This window comes from Gossypium arboreum, chromosome 6, assembly GCF_025698485.1.
Source record: "Gossypium arboreum isolate Shixiya-1 chromosome 6, ASM2569848v2, whole genome shotgun sequence".
Lineage (NCBI taxonomy): Eukaryota > Viridiplantae > Streptophyta > Magnoliopsida > Malvales > Malvaceae > Gossypium > Gossypium arboreum.
Window position 1 is genome coordinate 30,887,239 of NC_069075.1, and position 25,981 is coordinate 30,913,219.

The following is a 25,981-nucleotide window of genomic DNA, read 5'->3' on the forward strand; positions in this document are numbered from 1 at the left end:
ATGTTAGTTTGGATTGCGTGTTAATGCAAGACGGTAAGGTTGTGGCATATGTATCTCATCAGCTCAAGACGGATGAGGCTAACTATCCGACGCATGATTTGGATTTTGCTCTGAAAATCTGGAGGCACTATCTGTATGGTGAGAGGTATGTCATTTACACTGATCATAAGAGCCTCAAGTACCTCATTACTTAGAAGGAGATGAATCTTAGACGGCGTAAAAGGGTTGAGCTGCTTAAGGATTACGACTGTACCATTGAGTACCATTCTGGCAAGGTCAATATGGTGGCCGATGCATTGAGCCGTAAGGCTATGACAGATCAGAGAACGATGTTCGCTCGACTTAGCTTGTTCGATGATGGGATTTTTCTGGTTGAGTTGCAAGTCAAACCAACTTGGATCGAGTAAATTAAGGGTAAACAGTTAAATGATGAGTCTTTGGGTATGCAGTTCCGACAGATTGAGTGTGGTAGTACTACAGACTTTGGGTTGAACTCTAAGGGTATGTTGTGCTTCTAGGGCAGGACATGTGTACTGAATGATCCTGATTTGAGGCAGTCTATACTAAGTGAGGCATATAGTATCCCTTACGCTATGTACCCTAGTGGAAATAAGATGTACCGGGATCATCAAGAGTTGTATTGGCAGTCAGGATTGAAATGAGAGGTTACTGATTTTGTGGCTAGATGTCTGACCTGCCAGCAGGTTAAGGTTGAGCATCAGTTACCTTTGGGTCTACTACAGTCGATTAAGATTTCGCTATGGAAGTGGGAGCGAGTGATGATGGATTTTGTTAGTGGGTTACCCTTAACACCCACCAAGAAATATTCAGTGTGGGTCATTGTGGATCGATTGACCAAATCTGCACACTTCATCCCAGTTAGGACAGATTATTCTTTGTAGAAGCTGAAGAAGGTTTATATTTCTGAGATAGTAAGACTGCATCCGGTACCGGTTTCGATCATCTTTGATAAGGATCTTCGCGTTACGTCTCTGTTTTGGAAAAAGTTATATGAGGCTTTGGGTTCAAGGTTGGACTTTAGTACTGTGTTCTATCCTTAGACTGATGGTCAGTCAGAGAGAGGATTCAGATATTGGAGGACCTGTTGAGGAGCTGTGCAATTGATTTCTGAGGCAGTTGGGAGGATTATCTACCGTTAGTGGAGTTTGCTTATAATAATAGTTACCAGTCTAGCACCCAGGTGGCACCTTACGAGGCCCTATATGGTCGTAAGTGTTGCACTCTCTTATGTTGGACTGAGTTGGGCAAGCAATGTGTTCTGGGTCCCGAATTGGTTTCTAAGATAGAAGATAAGGTTAGACTGATTTGGGGTCATCTGAAAGCAGCATATGATAGACAGAAATCTTATCCGGATCTGAAAAGACATAAGATTGAGTATTTTGTGGGGACCTTTTTTTTCTTAAGGTCTCGCAATGGAAGAAGATCCTAAGGTTTGGTCATAAGGGCAAGCTGAGCCCTAGGTTTATTAGACCTTACCGTATTCTGAAGCGAGAGGGACTGGTCGCTTATCAGTTGGAGTTACCTTCGGAGTTAGATCGTATCCATGACATGTTTCACATCTCTATGCTGAGGCGCTATCACTTTGATCCTACTCACATTGTCCCTATTGAGGAGATCGAGGTTAGGCCAGATTTGACCTTCGAGGAGGAGCCAATTCAGATTCTGGATCGTGATGTAAAAGTTCTTCGAAAGAAGTCTATCCATTTATTGGAGGTGTTGTGGCAGAATTATAGCACTGAGATGGCCACGTGGGAGCCTGAAGATGTGATGTGTCAACAGTATCCTCATCTGTTCTGATCAGGTAAATTTTGAGGCCGAAATTTTCTTTTATGAGGGTAGAGTTGTAACACCCCAAATTTTTTATTTTTGTTTTCGTGAATTTATGAGAAATATTTGTCTGTTTCATTGGATAAGTGCCTTGGGAGTGTCAGAGAGGCCTTGGGTTAAAGCCCTATCCTTGGCTTAATTTTGGTATTTTTCTGATGTAAGCCTTACACTTGCTTAGTGGGCTTATATTTAATCATTTGTAATTCCATATCAGAATAGCCCTACTGGTCTGGTGGTTAAGATGTGTGTTGATGTGCTGGAGGTCTTGAATTCTAATCCTTGCTCAAGCGTGAGAGTTTAATTTTGCTCATTTGACCGAGAGAGCTTCGATTAAACAGTAATTCTGAGAGGTTGCTGGTTAGTGAAGTAGTGGAGAGAAATTAGGGATTGTTGCTATCACTTTTCTTTTTCCAAAACTTCCTTTCTCTTTTCCTCTTGCTTTTGTCATTTTTTCCCCTCTTTATTCAATCTCTTTTAGATCTTCTTTGATTTTTGGTGCGTTCGATTTTGGGTTTTGTATTTGGTGGTAAGTTTTTAATTGAGTTAAGAGAGGGTTTCCGTATTGTGCCTTTCTAAGATGATGTGTGGATTTCGTAAGTCTAATTTTTGGGTTGTGGCAGCAACAAATCGCGAGGAATGAGGCTATTATCTTGCAGAATCGTAATCAAAAGGTTTGGAGTGTTGGGGTAAGTAATGGCTTCTGTTCATGGAACTGTTGTCGACTTTATGGTTTAGATTGACCATGTATTACGTCTAATTCTAAATGTTGGTATACTAATTTTTAGGTTCTGGAGTGTTGGTAGTTGCAGCAGCGTCAAAAACGTACCAGGTGTGTACTCAATTGCATAGAAAATGAGGTTTCAACGAAAGCCAAAAACCTCATTGTCGGCGCCACACTGGTGTGTGGTCGCTCGGGTTGTAGGCCATGTGCCCTAACACGGGTGTGTGATCAATGAAACCAGGCCATGCGTGCAAGACACACCCGTGTGATGGCCAAGTAGGCCGTGTGCAACACACGGGCTAGACTGATTTGGGTCGTGTGGGCCACATGGGTATGCGGGTCCACACGGGTAGTCCACACGAGCGTGTGAAATTCTGGGCCAGGTCGTGTAATCTACACGGACAGGTCACATGGGCGTGTGAGCCCATTTTCACTAAATTGATTGCTAAGGTTGCACAGCTGCCCAAGTCGATTGTGAACTTACTGTAGGGTCAGTAAGCATTACTTAGACCCTTAATTGTGTGAACTGACTGATTAATGGATGGATATATATATTGAGTATGATGATAGTATGCATGTATGCATTTATTAATTATATGTATTGATATCATGAGATAGCATGTCATGTATTGTATGTTGCATTCCATAGGGTTGGGTTGAGTTTATTTGGAGGAAGTGTACTGAAAGGATCTTAAGCCTAATATACTGGTAGCTCGGCTACAAACTACTGTTTTGTGCCACATTTTGTACTACTTGGAGTTTAGGGATGGTTGGGTTGATTTAATCCCCACATGGAGTGTAGGGTTGGATGGAGTTGCTGTGTAGAGGCTGGTTAGGTAGGACTTGGTTACTGAATACTGTATATCTATTACTGATACTGTGATGGGCAAAGGCCTTTGTGCATACTGATACTGATACTGAAAGAGGGTTAGCCTAATACTATTTTCACTATGCACTGTGTTTACTGTTGTTTGTTTTCTATGGGATTACACACTGAGTTTATGTAAACTTACCCTTCTCTGTTTAATGTGCACAGGTAATCCCCAGACCTAGACGTATCGGGCGGCGGAAGACTCGATGGTGATCACAGTTCTTGTACTTTTAAGATTTATAATTTATGATTTATGGTTTATTTACCGTGGTTTATTTGGATGTAATTTGGGGACTTTTTGGGACTTTTTCTTAAATTTTGTTTTTATTTATTTTTATGTATTTATAACTGCTAGACTAGAAAAACTCAGTTTTCAAAAAGGCAAAGTTTTCTCTAAACACACGATTTACTCAAAACGGTTTTAAAAGCTTCTGCAATAAATTATGTTTAAAATAATCGATTAAACAAGTAAGGGTTTTGGAATTAATAAGATATAAGAAAAGTAATTAAACTGAAATGGATTTATCGTAGAAAGTTAGTTTTCAAACACCCTATCATGTGACACTGCCAAATTCAGCCATAACGTCTAGGCCAGGTTTGGGTGTTACAAGGGGTGTTACATTGAAGGGAATTCCACTAGACATTATCAACCATGGGTGATAAGGGTGACAAGGTCATGCACATAACCTGCGACACAACCGTGTGTCACAAGTTAGAGAGTTACACGGTCTGGCACTCGACCTACGACACGGCCATGTGACCCAATTCAATGAATTACACAGGTTGAGACATGGTCGTGTGACCCATGTTTTGAAATTTTGTAATTTTTTCCCAAATCTTCTGATTTGTTTCAAATTAATCTTGAATCTAAACTATTTTTAGGGCTTCAAAGGCCCAAGTTAAGGCCCAAATGCATATGTTTGATAGGTTTTCAATGAGATTTATTTAATTAATGTAAAATGATTCTACTAAAATGTTTTGATGTTAAATGTTATTCTTCTTGTCTAGTAATGCTTTATAACCCTAATTCGGTGATGGAGATGGGCTAGGGGTGTTACAATTCATTCTTGTTTCTAGAATAAATTCTTGGATGTTTAGGCACATTCCCCATGAACAAAAGGGAACAGTTAATATGCTATAGCTAACATCCTTGGCTGATCAAAATGATGTAGGTGCTACCTTAGTTTGACAACTGTGTTCATTACATATATCTTTCATTTTTAGTCAAATATAAAACGGTCGAATGATAGATTTGGAAGTATAAGTTTTTTCCATTCCTATATAGGGATTTTGGTTAGATGTCTAATGGGAGATAGATGAAATAATTCTCTAATGGGGTGTTACCAATTGTCTTGCTTAGTGTCCAACCTTTTTTTTTACACATTTTTTTAAAAAAATTTAAGGATCTTTAGCTAATTTTTTAAACCATAAACATAATTATTTTCATAAAACAAAAATTTTAAAATATACTTTTATGAATTAAATAATTTATACCTTGAGAGATTGTAAGTCTTAGAACTTGGACTACAATTTATTATAGGTATTGTAGAAATTCAATTACAAGCATGTTAACACTAAGGGTAGAAACTTGAATTATGTTATGATGCACAATCGATATTCCCTCTCCTTGTAACAACCTGTTTTAGGGTCAAATAAAAATTGTGATTTTGAGACCACAAATCTGAAGTAGAAATATTTATTTTGTTATTTCTTTAAGGTCTAAAGTATGATTAAGTGACTATGTGAAAATTTCGTTAAGAAATTTTATCGATAGAGTGTCCAATTTGACTAATAGGACTAAATTGCAATAGCTGAAAAATATGTGTTCTAGAAGCTAGAGGTGTCTAATTGCTATGAAATTTTAATTTCGAGGTCCTTAAATAGTAATTAGACCATTATATTTTGATATGGACAAAAATGGACATGGTTAGATGAAATTCCAAAGTTTAGCATTAAGGGCATTTTGGTCATTTAGTTAATAAAGACAAAATAACTAAAATAAAAGATGTGATCTTCATCAAATTAGTCCCCATAGCCCAAAATTGCAAGAAGAAGACATAGCTAGGGTTTTGGCCACTTCCAAGCTCGATTATAAGTCCGTTCTTATCTCGTTTTTGATGATTTTTTATATTTTTTTAGATCGTTGTAATTTAATCTAGCCATTTCAAGGACTAATTTGAAAGAAAGATGAAGTCTAAAATTTTACCCATGTTGAATATTTGTGTATTTTGATGTTCAATGGTAGAAAATGCGCTGGGATAAACAACATTTACCAAGTGCTTTTTGATGAAAATGTCAAATAGGGACCTATTTGTAAAAGCTGTAAAATATGTGTAAAAATGTGAATAAATGATAAATTTCGGCTGTTATGAGGAAGGAATAGGTTCGGATAGGCTTGGGTGTGATGAAATTGAATGAAAATCATTTGACGAGCCTAGGGACTAAAATGTGAAAAGTTGAAAAGTTTAGGGAAAAAATGTAATTTTTGCCATAAGGTGTTTTTGGGATTAAATTGAATAATGTGATGATCGAATGAGTTAAATGTGGTATTATAGATCAAGAAAGACGAGGTTCTAACCTAGACAGGGGAAAGAACAAGGTTGTGGACTAAATCAAACTATTAGCCATCTTGTACCGAGGTAAGTTCGTATGTTCAAAATAAGCTTTAGAACAATTTTATTTAAATTCTTTAATATTGCATGAATTGTTTGTTTGATAATGTGAATGAGTATGATTCTACGAACTAGTTCTGTGACAGCCCAAAATTGACCCTAGTCGGGAAGTGGTTTCGGGACCGCTAAACCGAGTCATCGAAATTTTTGAACGTAATATTTATTGTCTAGAATATGTATTTATGAATGTGTGAAAATTTCAAGCTTCGATTTAGTCGATTGCATGTGAATTCAGTTATTAGGACTTGTGTGACACTTTTGAAATGTGATAGGCTAATCTATAAGGACTTAATAGTGCATGTAATCAAAAGGGAGGACTTGCATGTCAAATTCCCCCCTAATAACTAGTGGCCGGCCATGACAAGGGATTATGGGCAAAACATGTCATGAAACATGTTGTGACAATGGTGTATGTGAGAAAAAAATAAAATAATGAGCATGGGAATTGAATAATGAAAGGAAGAAAAAAAAAAAGAAAGAATGTGTGTTACCCCCATTGCCGTGAGTTGAAGAAAAGAGAAAAAAAATTGTTGTTCATCCTTTTTTCATTTATTTGAGCTGAAAATTCTAAGGAAGAAGGAAGGGTTTTGCTTCATGCTTGGTTTGGAAGAGGATTAGGAGGAGGTTTGGCCATACTTGTATCTAGATTAAGGTATGTTGAGGTTGTGCCATGAGATTTATGCATGTTTTTAGTTGCTAGCTTGAGTTCTAATTAGCCCATGGTTCAAATCCTTGCTATGTCATGGGGGTGGTATTCGCCAAGGTGGATTTTGTGTTAATGCCATTGCATGTTAAATATGAAGCTTGCTAATGATACATGTGATGGTGGATTGATGGCTCTTGGACTTTCTTTTTAGCATTTTGAGTGAGACATTAAGTTCCTTGTTTAACCATGACCAAAATTGAAATGGTATGGTGTTGTGATGTATTCGCCATGGTACATCCATAAGTATAATTTATGCTTATTGCATGGTAGGTAAGATTTGTGTTTTGGATTTATGTTCATGTTTAGTTATAATCAACTTTGAGATTCGGCTCTAGCATATATATATATATATATATATATTTTGCACATGATGTATTGGTATGACATATAAACTATCTCAAGGTATATATTTTCATATGATGATGTTTCGGTTATGAAGTAAATGATTGATGCGTATTGAGTTACAATTTGGAATGCGTTAGTTAGTAAAATGTATGCTGTTTATGTGACAGCCTTAAAACGACCCTAGTCGGAATGTGGTTTCGGGACCACAAAACCGAGGCATAAAAATAATTTAATATTCATTTTGATGCCTATGATATGTGTTAATTAAATGGGTGACATTTTGATGATTTGATTTAGGGTTATAAATGTGAATTTCACTAAAAGGACCTAGTAGTAAACTTTGAAAGTAGGATAGGGAAATGTGTGATGACTAATTAAAGCATGCATGCAAAACAATGGTCTTGCATGTCAAATACCCCTCTTTTTATAAGTGGTGGCCGGCCATGACAAGGGAGGATGGGCAAAACATGTCATAGACATGTTTTGTTGGTGCAATATGGGAGGAAAAATTAATCTAAGGCGAGGAATAAAGAAATGAAAAAAGAAAAGGAGAGAAGGTGTGTGATTCCCCCCCCATTGCCGTGAGTTGAAGGAAAAGAAAGAAAAAAAAATTGTTCATCCTTTCTTTGAGCCAAAACTAAGAAGAAAATACAAAGAGAAAAGAAAAGCTTCATCCTTTGGTTCTTCTTGGCCGGTTTGAAAGGAGAAAAGTTGAAGATATTCGGCCATATTTGCATCCAAGTTAAGGTAAGTTGATGTTGTGCCATGAGATTCAAGCATGTTTTAGTAGTTAGCTTGAGTTCTAACTAGCCCATGGTTCAAATCTTCACTATGTCATGGAGATAATGTTCGGCTAAGGTGGATTTGTGGATGTCATTTGCATGCTAAAAGTAAAGCTTGTAATGATGCATGGTATGGTGTTGTATGGCATTCGGCCATGGTAGGAAGTAAAAGAAAACTATGGTCGTTGTTCATGTTATTTGAATGAGAAGTGCTAGTAAGGTGAAGTACAAATGTTAGTGTTTGAGTTTACTAGTGTATATGTGCGTATTAGCCTAGTTTTGAACTTGAAACAAAACGGTGTTTAGTCGATACAAGCGACCATACTTGTAGAATGTATCAAGTGTTGAAATCGGCCTCAACATAAATGTGTATGTTCGGCCACATGAGCAGTACATATGTTGATGTGTATATTCGACCTTAGGTAGCCTATTGATGGCTTTAGCTTGACTTAGAAATTGGCTAAGGGAAATATTAGCTAGTATGTTGAATTCGATTCGTGATTTCGTACACATGTGACTCTAATGTCTAATGGAAATATGGGCTAAGTACCTTGAGCTTCTCTTTGATGTTTGAATGAATTGTATTGAATTGCTTGATGTAATTAAAAATGTGCATGACCATTGTGTATTCGAGCTAAAGGGTGGCCATGTGACCATTTAAACTCCTTGTCATATTCGGCCATATGCTAGCATAATGGGATTTTAATAAGTTAAATTTGTGTGAATTAGCTCAAGAGCTTAGAGGACCACCGTTGGATAAGGGGAAGGAAAAAGTGATCGAATAGCCGTCGAAATCGTTCGGCCACGTCCGAGGTAAGTCTTCGAGTAATGACCCTACTTGAATTATATTGAAATGATTTGTCATATTATGGCGGACAGCGGAATGTGTGTAGGGACTAAGTTATAAAGTCAATTGAAATCATGCTCTTTGTGTGTGGCTATTGAGCCGAAATTGGAAAGGTTTGATAAATGTTTTGTGTTTGAGCCTTAGTAACGAGAATGAAATATGGATGTGTCGTGATTATTGATATATGTGTACATGAGCATTTGAATGATACCCGGGCTAAGTCCCGAAGGCATTTATGCTAGTGATTATATCCGGGCTAAGACCCGAAGGCATTCGTGCGAGTTGTTATATCCGGGCTAAGACCCGAAGGCATTTGTGCAAGTTACCAAATCCGGGTTAAGACCCGAAGGCAATTGTGCTTGTGGTTATATCCGGCTAAATTCCGAAGAGACTCGGTTTGAAGGTGAGCATTTTGGTGCTGTAATAAATTCAATTAATACGCTCGAAAAACCCATACGATAAGGTATGTTTACATGTGCATCGGAAAAGTCGATCCGTTTGAAATAGTATTCGTTCAATCGACTAACGAACTTTCGGCTCTTAGATAGGTTGATACCTTGTGTGTATGTGTTGATGAAGTGTGAAGTAAGTATGATTATGAGAATGTGTATTAATAAAGTGATTCATTTAGCTATGTGAATGTAATACTTTAGTCAAAGCTGATTTCTTTACTTGAGACTTACTAAGCATTAAAATGCTTACCCCGTTGCTTTGGCTCTCTGTTTTATAGATTTTGCTCGTTAGCTATCGGATTCGGGATCATCGAAGTCGAAGTCATCCACACTATCAAAGCCCCCTTTTTGGTACAAATTTTGGTTGAACTTTGAAATGGCATGTATAGGACTACTTTTTCGTTTGTTGGTCATAGACCCCTTTGATTTTGTATAAATTTGGATAGCCATGCGAAAATGGCTTATATACACTTTGGCATGGTATCATAATCATTTTGTATGTTGTTCATTAAGAGGTATGGAAATGTTTGGAAACGATTAGCCATTGGAATGGTTAATCATGATCATTCCTTGTGCCATGTATGCTAAAAGGGCTAGTTGAATCAAAGAAATTATGAAGTAGGTAAAGGTTACCTTGAAAACAGATGCTAACAGCAGCAGTAATGTGGATGTGAAAAATTACTAAAAATAGTAGGTATGGAATGAAATAGTGAATAAATTATGTAAATGAACCTTGATGAATCTACTTTCATATGGAAGAAACGAAATGGTCATATGAGTTATATGTTAAGAGATATTAAAGTTCTCGTGAAACAGGGCCAGAACAGTTTCTGGATCCCCTGTTCCGCTTTGGAAATTCATTATAAATTAACCAGAGATAATTAGGAGTCATGCCATATATTTATAGATTCCTCTTTGAGTCTAGTTTTTATAGAAACAAACGCCATCAGTATTGAAGCCCTGTACAGGGAGATATCCAAGTCGTAATGCACGAAGGTCAGTATAGTCGATCCCTGTAACAGGGGAGACTTTAACTAATAAACTGTACTAATTGGCCGGACCAAAAATTCTAGAAAAAAATTTGTGGATGGACATATGAGTCTAATTTCAGGGAAAAATTACGAAACTGATTTTTGAGCTCTGAAACTCAAGATATGATTTTTAAGGCGACAGTGATGCAGTAACCAGCTTGTCTGGAAAATTTTAAATGGACTGTGAAAATGATTAAGTCAAGTTTGTGTGCACCTTGTGTTCGACTTCGGTAACGGACTCGGGTACAGGGTGTTACAATTTTATTGGTATCAGAGCTACGGTTTAGTCGATTCTAGGACTATCGTAATGCGTTTGCGTCTAGCTATACATGCCATTTTATGTGATTATTTGATAGTGTGGTGATTTCTAACGTTTGAATTTGTGTTTATTTATAGTAATGGATCCCGATCCCAACCGAGCGATAGGCGATGATGTGGAGAGTGTGGTGCTGCTCCGCTTTGAAGGGACAATGCCGGGACTCTCAACCTGTTGCTAGCAATCCAAATGATGAGGCTAGGCAAGCTTTCTATAGCGTGATGAATGATTGGTTCAACCAATACATTTGAACTAACACGGCTATTCCACAACCTCCATTCCTGACTAATACAACCCCCGCACCTACAATGCCTCCGGTAACTGACCAAATAAGGTCCAATAAGCCCCCAGTTGACAGAATCCGAAAACATGGGGCTACTGAATTTAAAGCTACGGATAGCGACGATGCTGAGCAAGCTGAATTTTGGTTGGACAACACTATCCGGGTACTCGATGAGCTATCTTGTACACCCGATGAATGCCAAAAGCAAGTAACTTGGGAGTTTTTCCAAACTGAGTTTCGGAAAAAGTATATCAGTCAGAGATTTATGGATCAAAAACGGAAGGAATTTCTTGAACTTAAACAAGGTTCCATGTCGGTTCTGACTATGAGCGAAAATTTATGAGGCTTAGCGATGCAGCTAGAATGCATTTCTTGAAGTGTGATGTGTAAACGCTCAAGATGGACCAATGATGATATAAAGGCGTATGTTGGCATTTTGGAAATCCGAGAGTTTGTGGCTCTTGTCGAGCGGCGTGCAAAGCCGAGGAGCTCGATATGGAGAAAAGAAAAGTGAAGTGGAAGCAAGGGAGTTTCAGTAAGAGGTCTTGAAAGCCCATCCCACGATCATCAAAGAAATTTAGAGATGGCTTAGGCGGTCTAGAGACACTTCGGGCTTTTCTAGGCGAGATCGCGATCGACCCCTGTGACCACACGAGTCATGTCGATCGCCGATGGTGGAAATGATCATCGAGAGAGAGCGAAGTGCGATGTTGTGGCAAATGGCATTCGGAAGTCAGGGTTCCGTGACCGCTCCTGTTACAAGTGCGGATCGGTCGACCACTTTATTAAAGATTGCCCGAGGTTGCCTGAACAGAATATAAATCAGAGTGGGAAACCGGGTGCTACCATCGCTCGAGGTAGACCATCTGGAAATACGGGCAATGCTAGTGGTGGTCAAAGAGGATCTAGAGATGCTACGACCAGATCCGAGGCTCGGCTCCTACTAGGGCTTATGCTATACGCGCACGCGAGGATGCTTCCTCGCCGGATGTTATTACCAGTACTTTCACTCTCTTTGATACTAATGTGATTGCTTTAATTGACCTGGTTCTACTCACTCTTATATATGCGAAACCTTAGCATCCAAGAAGACTTTACCTATTGAGTCTCTCGAGTTCGTAATTCGGTGTCAAATCCTTGGGTCGTTACGTCTTTGGTCGACAAAGTGAGTAAAAATGTCCCTAGTAATTCGAGGTTCTGTTTTCCGGCGGACTTGATGCTTTTGCCGCTCGATGAATTTGATGTTATTCTTGGGTTCGATTGGTTGACCGTGCATGATGCGGTTGTGAATTGCAAAAGCAAGACTATTGATTTGAGGTGCGCAAATAACGAGATGATCCGAGTTGAGTCTACGGACTTAAAGGGTTGCCACCGTAATATCATCAATGTTGGCCCGAAATATGTAAGAAAGGGTGCGAAGCATACCTTGCGTATGTATTGATGATAAGGAGTTAGAAATAAAACCGAATCTGTCTTGGTGGTTTGTGAATACCGGATGTTTTTCGAAGAATTACTGGGTTTGCCACTGTTCGGAGATAGAGTTTGGTATTGAGCTTGTACAGGGGACTACACCAATTTCGATAGCTCCGTATCGTATGGCACCAACCGAGTTAAAGGAGTTGAAAGCTCAGTTGCAAGAATTGACGGATAGAGGTTTCGCTCGACCAAGTTTCTCACCTTGGGGTGCACCAGTATTGTTTGTGAAAAGAAGGACGGAACCATGAGGTTGTGTATTGACTATCGTCAGCTGAATAAAGTGACGATAAAGAACAAATATCCGTTACCGCGTATTGATGATTTGTTTGATCAACTAAAGGGAGCCTCAGTGTTTTCAAAGATAGATTTGAGATTGAGTTATTATCGATTCTTGGATTCGAGATTCGGATGTACCCAAAACGCCTTGAGCGAGATATGGTCACTCGAGTTCTTAGTGATGCCGTTTGGGCTCACTAATGCCCTACGGTATTTATAGATTTGATGAATCGGATCTTCAGACCATATTTGGATCGGTTCGTAGTTGTGTTCATTGACGACATCTTGGTCTATTCAAGAGATGAGACCGAACATGCGGAGCACCTGAGATTAGTGTTGCAAATATTACGGGATAAGCAGTTATATGCTAAGTTCAGCAAGTGTGAGTTCTGGTTAAGAGAGGTTAGCTTCTTGGGTCATGTGGTATCTGCATCGGGTATTCGAGTCGGCCGAGCAAAATTTCAGCCATACTTAACTGAAGCCTCCAAGAAATATTCTTGAGGTTCGAGCTTTTGGGACTTGCGGTTACTACCGACGGTTTGTAAAAGGATTCTCGATGATAGCCACACCCATGACGAAACTGCTTCAGAAAGAGGTCAAGTTTGAATGGACGGAAAAGTGTCAGAAAAGTTTCAATCAATTGAAAACTCATTTGACGGAAGCTCCAGTATTAGTGCGGCCGAATCGGCAAAGAGTTTGTCATCTATAGTGACGCCTCCCTACTTGGGTTAGGTTGCGTATTGATGCAAGAAGGTCGAGTTGTGGCCTATGCGTCGAGACAATTAAAGCCACATGAGAAGAATTATCCGACCCATGATCTCGAATTAGCTGCCATCGTATTCGCCTTGAAAATATGGCAACATTACTTATTTGGTGAGAAGTGCCATGTATTTTTGGATCACAAAAGTCTCAAATATTTGATGACTCAAACAGACTTGAATCTACAACAAAGGCGTTGGCTTGAGTTGTTGAAAGATTATGAGCTGGTCATTGATTATCACCCAGGAAAGGCTAATGTGGTTGCGGACGCCTTAAGCCGGAAATTACTGTTCGCTTTGCAAGCGATGAATGTACACTTGTCTGTTCTACCCGACAATGTGTTAGTAGCCGAATTAAAAGCCAAACCATTATTGATTCATCAAATTCGTGAGGCCCAGAAAGTCGATGATGAATCGGTTGCAAAACGGGCTGAGTGTATTCCGAACAAGGAATCGGAGTTTCAAATTGATGATGATGATTATTTGAGGTTCAGAAGTCGTTTGTGTGTTCCAAGGAATTCAAAACTCATTTCGATGATTCTGAACGAAGCCCATTGTAGCCGAATGTCAATTCACCCGGGGAGTACGAAGATGTACAACGATTTGAAACGTCGGTTTTGGTGGCATGGTATGAAACGAGACATCTCCGACTTTGTTTCGAGATGTTTAATATGTCAACAAGTAAAAGCGGAACATCAAGTGCCTTCAGGATTACTTCAGCCGATCAAGATACCCGAGTGGAAATGGGATCGAGTCACAATGGACTTTGTGTCCGGACTGCCATTGTTAGCAAGTAAGAAGGATGCGATTTGGGTTGTTGTTGATAGACTGACTAAGTCGGCTCACTTTATCCCTGTGCGTACGGATTTTTCATTGGATAAACTAGCTGAATTGTACGTTTCTCAGATTGTGAGATTACACGGGGTACCGATTTCTATTGTGTCGGATAGAGATCCGAGATTCACCTCACGATTTTAGAAGAAATTGCAAGAAGCTTTGGGTACCAAACTGTATTTTAGCACCGTTTTTCATCCACAAACCGATGGTCAATCCGAGCGGATAATTCAGATACTTGAGGATATGTTGAGATGTTGCATCCTCGAGTTCGATGGTTCATGGGAGCGGTATTTACCTTTGATTGAATTAAGCACAACAATAGTTTTCAATCAAGTATTAAGATGGCACCTTACGAGGCTTTGTACGGTCGTAAATGCCGTACACCATTGTTTTGGACCGAGCTCGACGAAAGTAAAATTTTCGGAGTGGATTTGATTAAAGATGCTGAGTAGAAAGTGAAAGTAATCCGTGAAAATCTGAAGATAGCCTCCGATCGTCAGAAGTCATACGCGGATCTGAAACGAAAAGACATTGAGTATCAGGTGGGAGATAAAGTGTTTCTTAAAGTTTTGCCTTGGAAAAAGATACTCAGATTTGGCCATAAAGGCAAATTGAGTCCGAGGTTCATCGGGCCATATGAAATATCCGAACGAGTCAGTCCAGTTGCGTATCGTTTGATTTTGCCCCCTGAACTTGAAAAGATTCACGACGTCTTTCATGTTTCGATGCTTGACGTTATAGATCTAATCAAATGCACGTAATTAGTCCATCGAGAGTTGAAATTTAAGCCGATATGAGTTATGAAGAAGAACCGATTCGTATCCTAGCTCGTGAAGTGAAGGAGTTGCGAAACAAAAGGGTTCCGCTAGTGAAAGTGTTATGGCTCAAACATGGGATAGAAGAAGCTACACGGGAACCCGAGAACTCTATGAAAGAGCGATACCCAAACCTATTTACGGTAAGATTTTCGGGGACGAAAATTTCTTAAGTGGGGGAGAGTTGTGACAGACCTTAAAACGACCCTAGTCGGAATGTGGTTTCGGGACCACAAAACCGAGGCATAAAAATAATTTAATATTCATTTTGATGCCTATGATATGTGTTAATTGTGTGTGACATTTTGATGATTTGATTTAGGGTTATAAATGTGAATTTCACTAAAAGGACCTAGTAGTAAACTTTGAAAGTAGGATAGGAAATGTGTGATGACTAATTAAAGCATGCATGCAAAACAATGGTCTTGCATGTCAAATACCCTCTTTTTATAAGTGGTGGCCGGCCATGACAAGGGAGGATGGGCAAAACATGTCATAGACATGTTTTGTTGGTGCAATATGGGAGGAAAAATTAAACTAAGGTGAGGAATAAAGAAATGAAAAAAAAAGGAGAGAAGGTGTGTGATTCCCCCCCCCCATTGCCGTGAGTTGAAAGAAAAGAAAGAAAGAAAAAAATTGTTCATCCTTTCTTTGAGCCAAAACTAGGAAGAAAATACAAAGAGAAAAGAAAAGCTTCATCCTTTGGTTCTTCTTGGCCGGTTTGAAAGGAGAAAAGTTGAAGATATTCGGCCATATTTGCATCCAAGTTAAGGTAAGTTTGATGTTGTGCCATGAGATTCAAGCATGTTTTAGTAGTTAGCTTGAGTTCTAACTAGCCCATGGTTCAAATCTTCACTATGTCATGGAGATAATGTTCGGCTAAGGTGGATTTGTGGATGTCATTTGCATGCTAAAAGTAAAGCTTGTAATGATGCATGGTATGGTGTTGTATGGCATTCGGCCATGGTAGGAAGTAAAAGAAAACTATGGTCGTTGTTCATGTTATTTGAATGAGAAGTGCTAGTAAGGTGAAGTACAAATGTTAGTGTTTGATTTACTAGTGTATATGTGCGTATTAGCCTAGTTTTGAACTTGAAACAAAATGGTGTTTAGTCGATACAAGCGACCATACTTGTAGAATGTATCAAGTGTTGAAATCGGCCTCAACATAAATGTGTATGTTCGGCCACATGAACGAGTACATATGTTGATGTGTATATTCGGCCTTAGGTAGCCTATTGATGGCTTTAGCTTGACTTAGAAATTCGGCTAAGGGGGAAATATTAGCTAGTATGTTGAATTCGATTTGTGATTTCGTACACATGTGACTCTAATGTCTAATGGAAATATGGGCTAAGTACCTTGAGCTTCTCTTTGATGTTTGAATGAATTGTATTGAATTGCTTGATGTAATTAAAAATGTGCATGACCATTGTGTATTCGAGCTAAAGGGTGGCCATATGACCATTTAAACTCCTTGTCATATTCGGCCATAAGCTAGCATAATGAGATTTTAATAAGTTAAATTTGTGTGAATTAGCTCAAGAGCTTAGAGGACCACCGTTGGATAAGGGGAAGGAAAAAGTGATCGAATAGCCGTCGAAATCGTTCGGCCACGTCCGAGGTAAGTCTTCGAGTAATGACCCTACTTGAATTATATTGAAATGATTTGTCATATTATGGCGGACAGCCAAATGTGCATAGGGACTAAGTTATAAAGTCAATTGAAATCATGCTCTTTGTGTGTGGCTATTGAGCCGAAATTGGAAAGGTTTGATAAATGTTTTGTGTTTGAGCCTTAGTAACGAGAATGAAATATGGATGTGTCGTGATTATTGATATATGTGTACATGAGCATTTGAATGATACCGGGCTAAGTCCCAAGGCATTTATGCTAGTGATTATATCCGGGCTAAGACCAGAAGGCATTTGTGCGAGTTGTTATATCCGGGCTAAGACCCGAAGGAATTTGTGCAAGTTACCAAATCCGGGTTAAGACCCGAAGGCAATTGTGCTTGTGGTTATATTCGGCTAAATTCCGAAGAAACTCGGTTTGAAGGTGAGCGTTTTGGTGCTGTAATAAATTCAATTAATATGCTCGAAAAACCCATACGATAAGGTATGTTTACATGTGCATCGGAAAAGTCGATCCGTTTGAAATAGTATTCGTTCAATCGACTAACGAACTTTCGGCTCTTAGATAGGTTGATACCTTGTGTGTATGTGTTGATGAAGTGTGAAGTAAGTATGATTATGAGAATGTGTATTAATAAAGTGATTCATTTAGCTATGTGAATGTAATACTTTAGTCAAAGCTGATTTCTTTACTTGAGACTTACTAAGCATTAAAATGCTTACCCCGTTGCTTTGGCCCTCTGTTTTATAGATTTTGCTCGTTAGCTATCGGATTCGGGATCATCGAAGTCGAAGTCATCCACACTATCAAAGCCCCTTTTGGTACAAATTTTGGTTGAACTTTGAAATGGCATGTATAGGACTACTTTTTTAGTTTGTTGGTCATAGACCCTTTGATTTTGTATAAATTTGGATAGCCATGCGAAAATGGCTTATATACACTTTGGCATGGTATCATAATCATTTTGTATGTTATTCATTAAGAGGTATGGAAATGTTTGGAAAAGATTAGCCATTGGAATGGTTAATCATGATCATTCCTTGTGCCATGTATGCTAAAAGGGCTAGTTGAATCAAAGAAATTATGAAGTAGGTAAAGGTTACCTTGAAAACAGATGCTGACAGCAGCAGTGATGTGGATGTGAAAAATCACTAAACATATTGGGAATGGAATTAAATAGTGAATAAATTATTTAAATGAACCTTGATGAATATACTTTCATATGGAAGAAACGAAACGATCATATGAGTTATATGTTAAGAGATATTAAAGTTCTCGTGAAACAGGGCCAGAACGGTTTCTGGATCCCCTGTTCCGAATTTGGAAATTCATTGTAAATTAACCAGAGATAATTAGGAGTCATGCCATATATGTATAGATTCCTATTTGAGTCTAGTTTCTATAGAAACAAACGGCATCAGTATTGAAGCCCTGTACAGGGAGATATCCAAGTCGTAATGCACAAAGGTCAGTGTAGTCGATCCCTGTAACAGGGGAGATTTTAACTAATAAACTGTACTAATTGGCCAGACCAAAAATTCTAGAAAAAAATTTGTGGATGGACATATGAGTCTAATTCCAGGGAAAAATTATGAAACTGATTTTTGAGCTTTGAAACTCAAGATATTATTTTTAAGGCGACAGTGACGCAGTAACCAGCTTGTCTGGAAAATTTTAAATGGACTATGAAAATGATTAAGTCAAGTTTGTGTGCACCTTGTGTTCGACTCCGGTAACGGACTCGGGTACGGGGTGTTACAGTTTATGTGTGGTATTAAGTGTATAATTGGCCTCAACATGGACATGCATATTCGGCCACATGAGGGGGATTGGTGTGCATGCATTCGGTTAGAGGCAAGCATATTGATGCCTATTCTTGGCTTGGAAAATTCGGCTAAGGAGAGTACTAACTAATGTGTTGAGTTGATTCATGATTTCCGTACATATGTGACTTTAATGTCTAATGAAAATATGTGGGCTAAGTACCTTGAATTCCTCTTTCGATGCTCAAATGATTAAATCAATTTACTTGTTAAATTAAGCTCAAGAGCAAAGGGGAGCTAAATCCGATAAAGGGAAGGAAAAAGTGGTCGAATAGCCATTGGAATCATTCAACAACATCCGAGGTAAGTTCTTGAGTAATAGAGCTTAAATTATGATTTAATTAGATCATGTCTCAAGTAAATCGAAATCATGCTCTTTGTGTGTGGATATTGAACCGAAATGTGCAAGAGTGATAAGTGTATTGTATTTGAATTTTGCTAATGAAAATGAAATACGAATGTGTCATGATTTAGTGTTAAATGTGCATGTTTATTCGAATGGTGTCCGGGCTAAGTCCCGAAGGCTTTTGTGCTAAGTGACTAAATCCGGGTCAATTCCCGAAGGCATTTGTGCTAGTTACCAAAATCGGGTTAAGTCCCGAAGGCATTTGTGCGAGTTACCAAAACCGGGTTAAGTCCCGAAGGCATTCGTGCGAGTTACTAAATCCGGGCTAATTCCCGAAGGCAATTGTGCGAATCACTATAACCGGGCAATGTCCCGAAGACAATCGAGCGAGTCGCTATATCCGGTTAAATTCCGAAGGTACGTGATTCGGAAATGAACGATCTTGCTGTAAAAATCCCAATTAATACGCTTGAAAAATTCCAGCAATGAGGTATGTTCGTATGTGCATTGGAATAGTTGAGTTCCTTCGAATAATATTCGCTCAGTTGAGTAATGAGCTTCTGGTATTTGACTAATATGATCCCTTATGTATGAACATAGGGGTTGGAATGTAAAGTAGAAATGATTTGAAAGTATGTATATACGGAATTATCCGTTTAGTTATATGAATGCTATACCTCTGTTGTGCTTAAATTCTTCACTCAAACTTACTAAGCATAAATTGCTTACTCCGTTTCTTTGTTTCTTTGTTTTATAGATTTTGGCTCGTCAGCTATCGGACTCGAGATTTTTGGAAGTCGAAGTCTCCCACACTATCAAAGCCCCCTTTTTGGTACAATTTTGGTTGATCTTTGAAATGGCATGTATAGGACTACCCTTTGTTGTTTTTCAAGTACTTTTGTGATGTATGTGTGTACGGCCATGCGAAAATGGCTCGTAGAAGTGGAGTATGGCATTAGACCATTTGTGTTTATGTATATATGTATGGTTTCATGATGTGACTATGGACTGGAATGGAAGTGTTGGGCAAATGATCAGCCATTGGAATGGCTAAATATGATTATATGTGGACCTATGTATGACAAAACTCTAGTTGGTCCATGGGAACCACGAAATAGGTAAAGTTTACCTTGAAAATGGATGCCGACAGCAGCAGTGGTGTGGATTTGAAAAATCACTAAAATTTGTAGGAATGGAATTAAATGGGGAATAAATTATGTAAATTAACCTTGATGAATCTACTTTCATATGGAAGAAACGAAACGGTCATATGAGTTATATGTAAAGAGATATTAAAGTTCTCGTGAAACAGGGCCAGAACGGTTTCTGGGTCCCCTATTTCGACTTTGAAAATTTATTATAAATTATCCAGAGACAATTAGAAGTCATGCCTTATATTTATAGATTCCCCTTTGAGTCTAGTTTCTATAGAAACAAACGGTATCAATATTGAAGCCCTGTACAGGGAGATATTCAAGTTGTAACGCGCGAAGGTCAGTGTAGTCGACCCCTGTAACATGGGAGACTTTAACTAATAAACTGTACTAATTGGCTCAACTAAAAATTCTAGAAAAAAAATCTGTAGATGGAAATATGAGTCTAGTTTCAGGGAAAAATTACGAAACTGATTTTCGAGTTTTGAAACTCAAGATACGATTTTTAAAGGCGACAGTGGCGCAGTAACCAGCTTGTCTGGAAATTTTTTATGGATTTGTGAAAACAATTAAGTTAAGTCTGTGTGCACCTTGTGTTCGACTCGATAGCGGACTCGAGTGCGGGTGTTACAATTTATTGGTATCGAGCTACGGTTTAGTCGATTCTAGGACTACCGTAATGCGTTTGGGTCTAGCTATACATGCCATTTTATGTGATTATTTGATAGTGTGGTGATTTACGACATTTGCAAATGTGTTTATTTATAGTAATGGATCCGATCCCGACCGAAGCGTAGTGATGATCTTGAGAGTGTAGCGCTGCTCCCGCTTAGCGGACAGCGCGGCGGACTCTCAACCTAATGCTAGTAATCCGAATGATGAGGCTAGGCAAGCTTTTATAGCGTGATGAATGATTGGTTCAACCAATACATTCGAACTAATACTACTGTTCCACAACCTCCATTCCGACAAATACCACCCGTACCTACAATACCTCCGTGAATGACCAAATAAGGTCAAATAAGCCCCATTTGATAGAATCCGAAAACATGGGGCTACTGAATTTAAAGCTACGGATAGCGGCGATCTTAGCAAGCTGAATTTTGGTTGGACAACACTATCCGATTTTCGATGAGCTATCTTGTACACCGATGAATGCCGAGAGCAAGTAACTTGGGAGTTTTTCCAAAGCGAGTTTGGAAAAAGTATATCGATCGAGATTTGTTGATCAAAAGCGGAAGGAATTTCTTGAGCTTAAGCAAGGTTCTATGTCGATCATCGATTACAGGTGAAAATTTGTTAGACTCGATGAGATACGCTCGGGAATGTATTTCGTCAGAGGCTATCATGTATGGCGCTTGAGGATGGGCTGAATGAAGATATAAAAATGTTCGTTGGCATTCTTGAAATCGAGAGTTCGTAGTACTTGTCGAGCGAGCTTGTAAAGCCAAAGAACTTAGAAAAGAAAAACAAAAAGTTGATGTGGGGCGGAGAGTTTAGTAAAAGATCCTCGGAAAGTCTCTTCAACGGGCATCGAAGAAATTTCGTGATGATGTGGGCGATCTAGAGGCACTTGGGCCTTTTAGGCGAGATCGTGACCGACCCCACAATGGGTACACGAGGCACTTTGGTCGCCAGGTGTTGGGAATGAGCGTCGAGACGAGAATGGAGTGTCGACATTGTGGCAAATGGCATTACGGAAGTTGTAGATTCCGTGACCGCTCTGTTACAAGTCGGATCGGTTGACCACTTCATTAAAGATTGCCCGAGGTCGTCTGAACAGAATGTAGATCAGAGTGGGAAACCGGGCGCTACCACTGCTCGAGGTAGACCATATAGAAATACGGGCAATGCTAGTAGTGGTTAGAGAGGATATAGAGATGCTACGACCAGATCCGAGGCTCGCGCTCCTGCTAGGGCTTATGCAATACGCGCACGCGAGGATGCTACCTCGCCAGATGTTATTACGGGTACTTTCACTCTCTTTGATACTAATGTGATTGCTTTAATTGACCCTGGTTCTACTCACTCTTATGTAACACCCCGAACCCGAGACCGTCGCCGGAGTCGAACGCGAGGTGTTAACAGACTTCAACCCACTTATTGACAATTTTCAGACAAGCTGCCAATCTGAGTACTAGTCGCTCCAAAATTCATAACTTGAGTTTTACAACTCGAAAATCAGTTCCGTAAATTTTTCCTGAAACTAGACTCATATGTCCATCTACATATTTTTTTCTAGAATTTTTGGTCGAGCCAATTAGTACAGTTTATTAGTTAAAGTCTCGCCTGTTGTAGGGATCGACTACACTGACCTTTGTGCGTTACGAATTGGATATCTCCTGTACAGGGCTTCAATACTAATGCCGTTTGTTTCTATAGAAACTAGACTCAGAGAGGAATCTACACATATATGGAATGACTCCTAATTATCTCTGGTTAATTTACAATGATTTTCCAAAGTTGGAACAGGGATCCAGAAACCGTTCTGGCCCTATTTCACAAGAACTTTAAAATCTGTTAACTTATGACTCATATGACCATTTCGTTTCTTCCATATGAAAGTAGATTCGTCAAGGTACACTTACATAATTTATTTGCTATTTAATACCATTCCTACTATTTTTAGTGATTTTTCACATCCACGTCACTGCTGCTGTCAGCATCTGCCTTTAGTAGGCTTTACCTATTTCATAATTTCCATGATTCAATTGGCCCTTTTTACATACATAGCACAAAGCGTGATCATGATTAACCATTCCAATGGCTAATCGTTTCAAAATAATTCCATACCTCATAAGGGTCAACATACAAGCGATTATAGTTCTATGCTAAAAGCGTATATAAGCCATTTTAGCATGGCTATCCAAGTTTACACAAACCGGAAGGTACATGACCTTCAACAAAGGATGGTCCTATACATGCCATTTCAAAGTTCAACCAAAATTTGTACCAAAATGGGGCTTCGATAGTGTGGATGACTTGACTTCTTTGATCCCGAATCCGATAGCTAACGAGCGAAACCTATAAAACAGAGAGCCAAAACAACGGGGTAAGCATTTTAATGCTTAGTAAGTCTCATGCAATGAAATCAGCTTTGACTAAGGTATTTTATTCACATGGCTAATTAAACCACTTTACTAATTCACATTCCCATACTCATACTTATTTCACATCACCGACCCTTATGTTCATACACAAAGAACAACTTAGCCCAAGGCGGTAGCTCGTTTATCAACTTAGCGCATACTTACTTGTAAGAATTCAATTAGTACAAGCACATACAAACATACCTCATTGCTGGAATTTTCACAAGTGTATAAGCTGAAATTTTCACAGCAAGATTGCTCACTTCGAATCACATACTTTGAGTTTAACCGGATATAGCGACTTCATACGATTGCCTTGGTCATAACCGGTTGGTGACTTGCACAAAGGCCTTGGTCTTAGCCCGATATATCAACTTCGCACGAATGCCTTGGTCTTAGCCGGATATATCAACTTCGCACGAATGCCTTGGTCTTAGCTCGGATATATCAACTCGCATACGAATGCCTTGGTCTTAGCCCGATATATTTCCAATGTTACTTACACATATATCAATATTCAAGACACGTCCATAGTTCATTTTCGTTACTAAAGCTCTAACACAAAATATTTATCAACCTTTACTATTTCGGCTCCATGGCCACACAAACAAGGAGCATAATTTTGATATAATTCAAGTAGGGTCATCACTCGAAGACTTACCTCGGATGTTGTCGAGCGATTTAATGACTATTCAACTACTTTTTCCTTCCCTTTATCGGATTTAGCTCCCTTTGCTCTTGAGCTAATTCACACAAATTTAACTTATTAAAATCTCATCATGATAGCTTATGGCGAATATGACAAGGAGTGTAAATGGTCATATGGCCATCCTTTAGCTCAAATACACAATGGTCATGCACATTTTACATCACAACAAGCAATTCAATACATTCAAACATCAACGTGAAGTTCAAAGTACTTGGCCCTTATATACATTAGGCATCAAAGTTGCATATGTACGAAATCATAAATCGAACTCAACACATTAGTTAATATTCCTCTTAGCGAATTTTCTAAGCCAAGAATAGGCATCAATATGCTTGCCTCAAACCGAATGCATGCACACTAATTACCCCTCATGTGGCGAATATACACTTAATACCACACAAAAAAAACAGCATACATTTTACTACTAACACATTACATATCGTAATTCATTGCACATCTCTTATTTACTTCATAATCAACACATCATCACAAGCAAATATACACATTTCCAAAGCTTAAATCTTACTTACCATGCAACATGCATGAATTATACTTATGGATATATCATGGCGAATACCACAACACCACACCATTTCAATTTGGTCATGGTGAAACAAAGAACTTAGTATCTCATTCAAAAAAAATGCTAAAAGAAAATCTAAGAATCTTCAATCCTCCATCACATGTATCACTTTCAAGCTTGTTATTTAACATGCAATGGCATTAACACCACATTCATTTTGGCCGAATTTCATTCCCATGACATAACAAGGATTTGAACCATGGGCTAACAAGAACATTAAGCTAGCAACTAAAAACATGCATGAACCTCAAACATACCTTAATCTTGATGCAAGTTTAGCCAACCTCTTCCTAATCCTCTTCCAAACCAAGTATGAAGCAAAACTCCTTCCTTAACCTTAGTATTTTCGGCCAACAAGAGAGTGAAAAGAGATGAACAAAATTTTTTCTTTCTTCCTTTAGGACATTCGGCCAAGCTATGGAGGAAGATGGACACTTTTTTTTTTTGTTTCTCATCTACTAACATTAATTGTTTATTCCATACCCTTATTTTATTCTTTCCATCATAACCCATTTACCAAACATGTTTCATGACATGATTTTTGCCCATAAATCCTTGTCATGGCCGGCCACTAACTATGGGGGAATTTGACATGCAAGTCCATTGTTTTGCATGCATCCTTTAATTAGTCATCACACATTTCCCTCATACTTTCAAAGTTTATTACTAGGTCCTTTCTAGTGAAATTCACATCTATAATTCTAAATCAAAGCATAAAAATATCACACATGAGTTAACACACATTATAGGCAATAAAATAAATATTAAATTATTTTTATGCCTTGGTTTTGTGGTCCCGAAACCACATTTCGACTAGGGTCGTTTTAAGGCATCACAACTCTCCCCACTTTAGAAATTTTCGTCCCAGAAAATCTTACCGTAAATAGGTTTGGATATTGCTCTTTCATAGAGTTCTCGGGTTCCCAAGTAGCTTCTTCTATCCGTGTTTGAGCCATAACACTTTCACTAGCGGAACCTTTTGTTTCGCAACTCTTTCATTCACGAGCTAGGATCGAATCGGTTCTTCTTCATAACTCATATCGGCTTGAATTTCAACCTCGATGGACTAATTACGTGCGACGGATCAGATCTATAGCGTCGAAGCATTGAAACATGGAAGGCGTTGTGAATCTTTTCAAGTTCGGGGGCAAGATCAAGCGATACGCATGGCTGGCCAACTTCGTTCGAGATTTAAATGCGGCCCAATGAATCTCGGCTCAACTTGCCCTTACGGTAGAATCTGAGTATCTTTTTCCACGGCGAAACTTTAAGAAACACTTTATCTCCCACGATACTCAATGTCCTTTCGTTTCAAATCCGCATACGATTTACGACGATCGGAGGCTATCTTGATTTTCACGGATTACTTTTACTTTACATTCAGCATCTTTAATCAAATCCACTCCAAAAATTTTGTTCTCACCGAGCTCGGTCCAAAACAATGGTGTACGGCATTTACGCCCGTACAAAGCCTCGTAAAGCGCCATCTTAATACTTGATTGAAAACTATTGTTGTGGCGAATTCAATCAAAGGTAGGTACCGTTCCATGAACCACTTGAACTCGAGGATGCAACATCTCAACATATCCTCAAGTATCTGAATTA

General features: G+C 38.8%; 1 protein-coding gene across 1 annotated transcript in view; it reads left to right on the forward strand.

The window, feature by feature from the left end:
* The first annotated feature begins 200 nt into the window (after window positions 1-200).
* The window catches only part of LOC128293779 (uncharacterized), a 95,151-nt gene continuing 69,370 nt past the window's right edge, over window positions 201-25,981 (forward strand). The window contains exons 1-9 of the mRNA XM_053029292.1: window positions 201-403; window positions 524-637; window positions 686-791; window positions 903-1,030; window positions 1,138-1,315; window positions 1,426-1,785; window positions 2,063-2,137; window positions 2,469-2,534; window positions 2,652-2,747. Coding sequence (XP_052885252.1) covers window positions 201-403; window positions 524-637; window positions 686-791; window positions 903-1,030; window positions 1,138-1,315; window positions 1,426-1,785; window positions 2,063-2,137; window positions 2,469-2,534; window positions 2,652-2,747 — 1,326 coding nt within the window. The remainder of the gene's footprint in view (window positions 404-523; window positions 638-685; window positions 792-902; window positions 1,031-1,137; window positions 1,316-1,425; window positions 1,786-2,062; window positions 2,138-2,468; window positions 2,535-2,651; window positions 2,748-25,981) is intronic.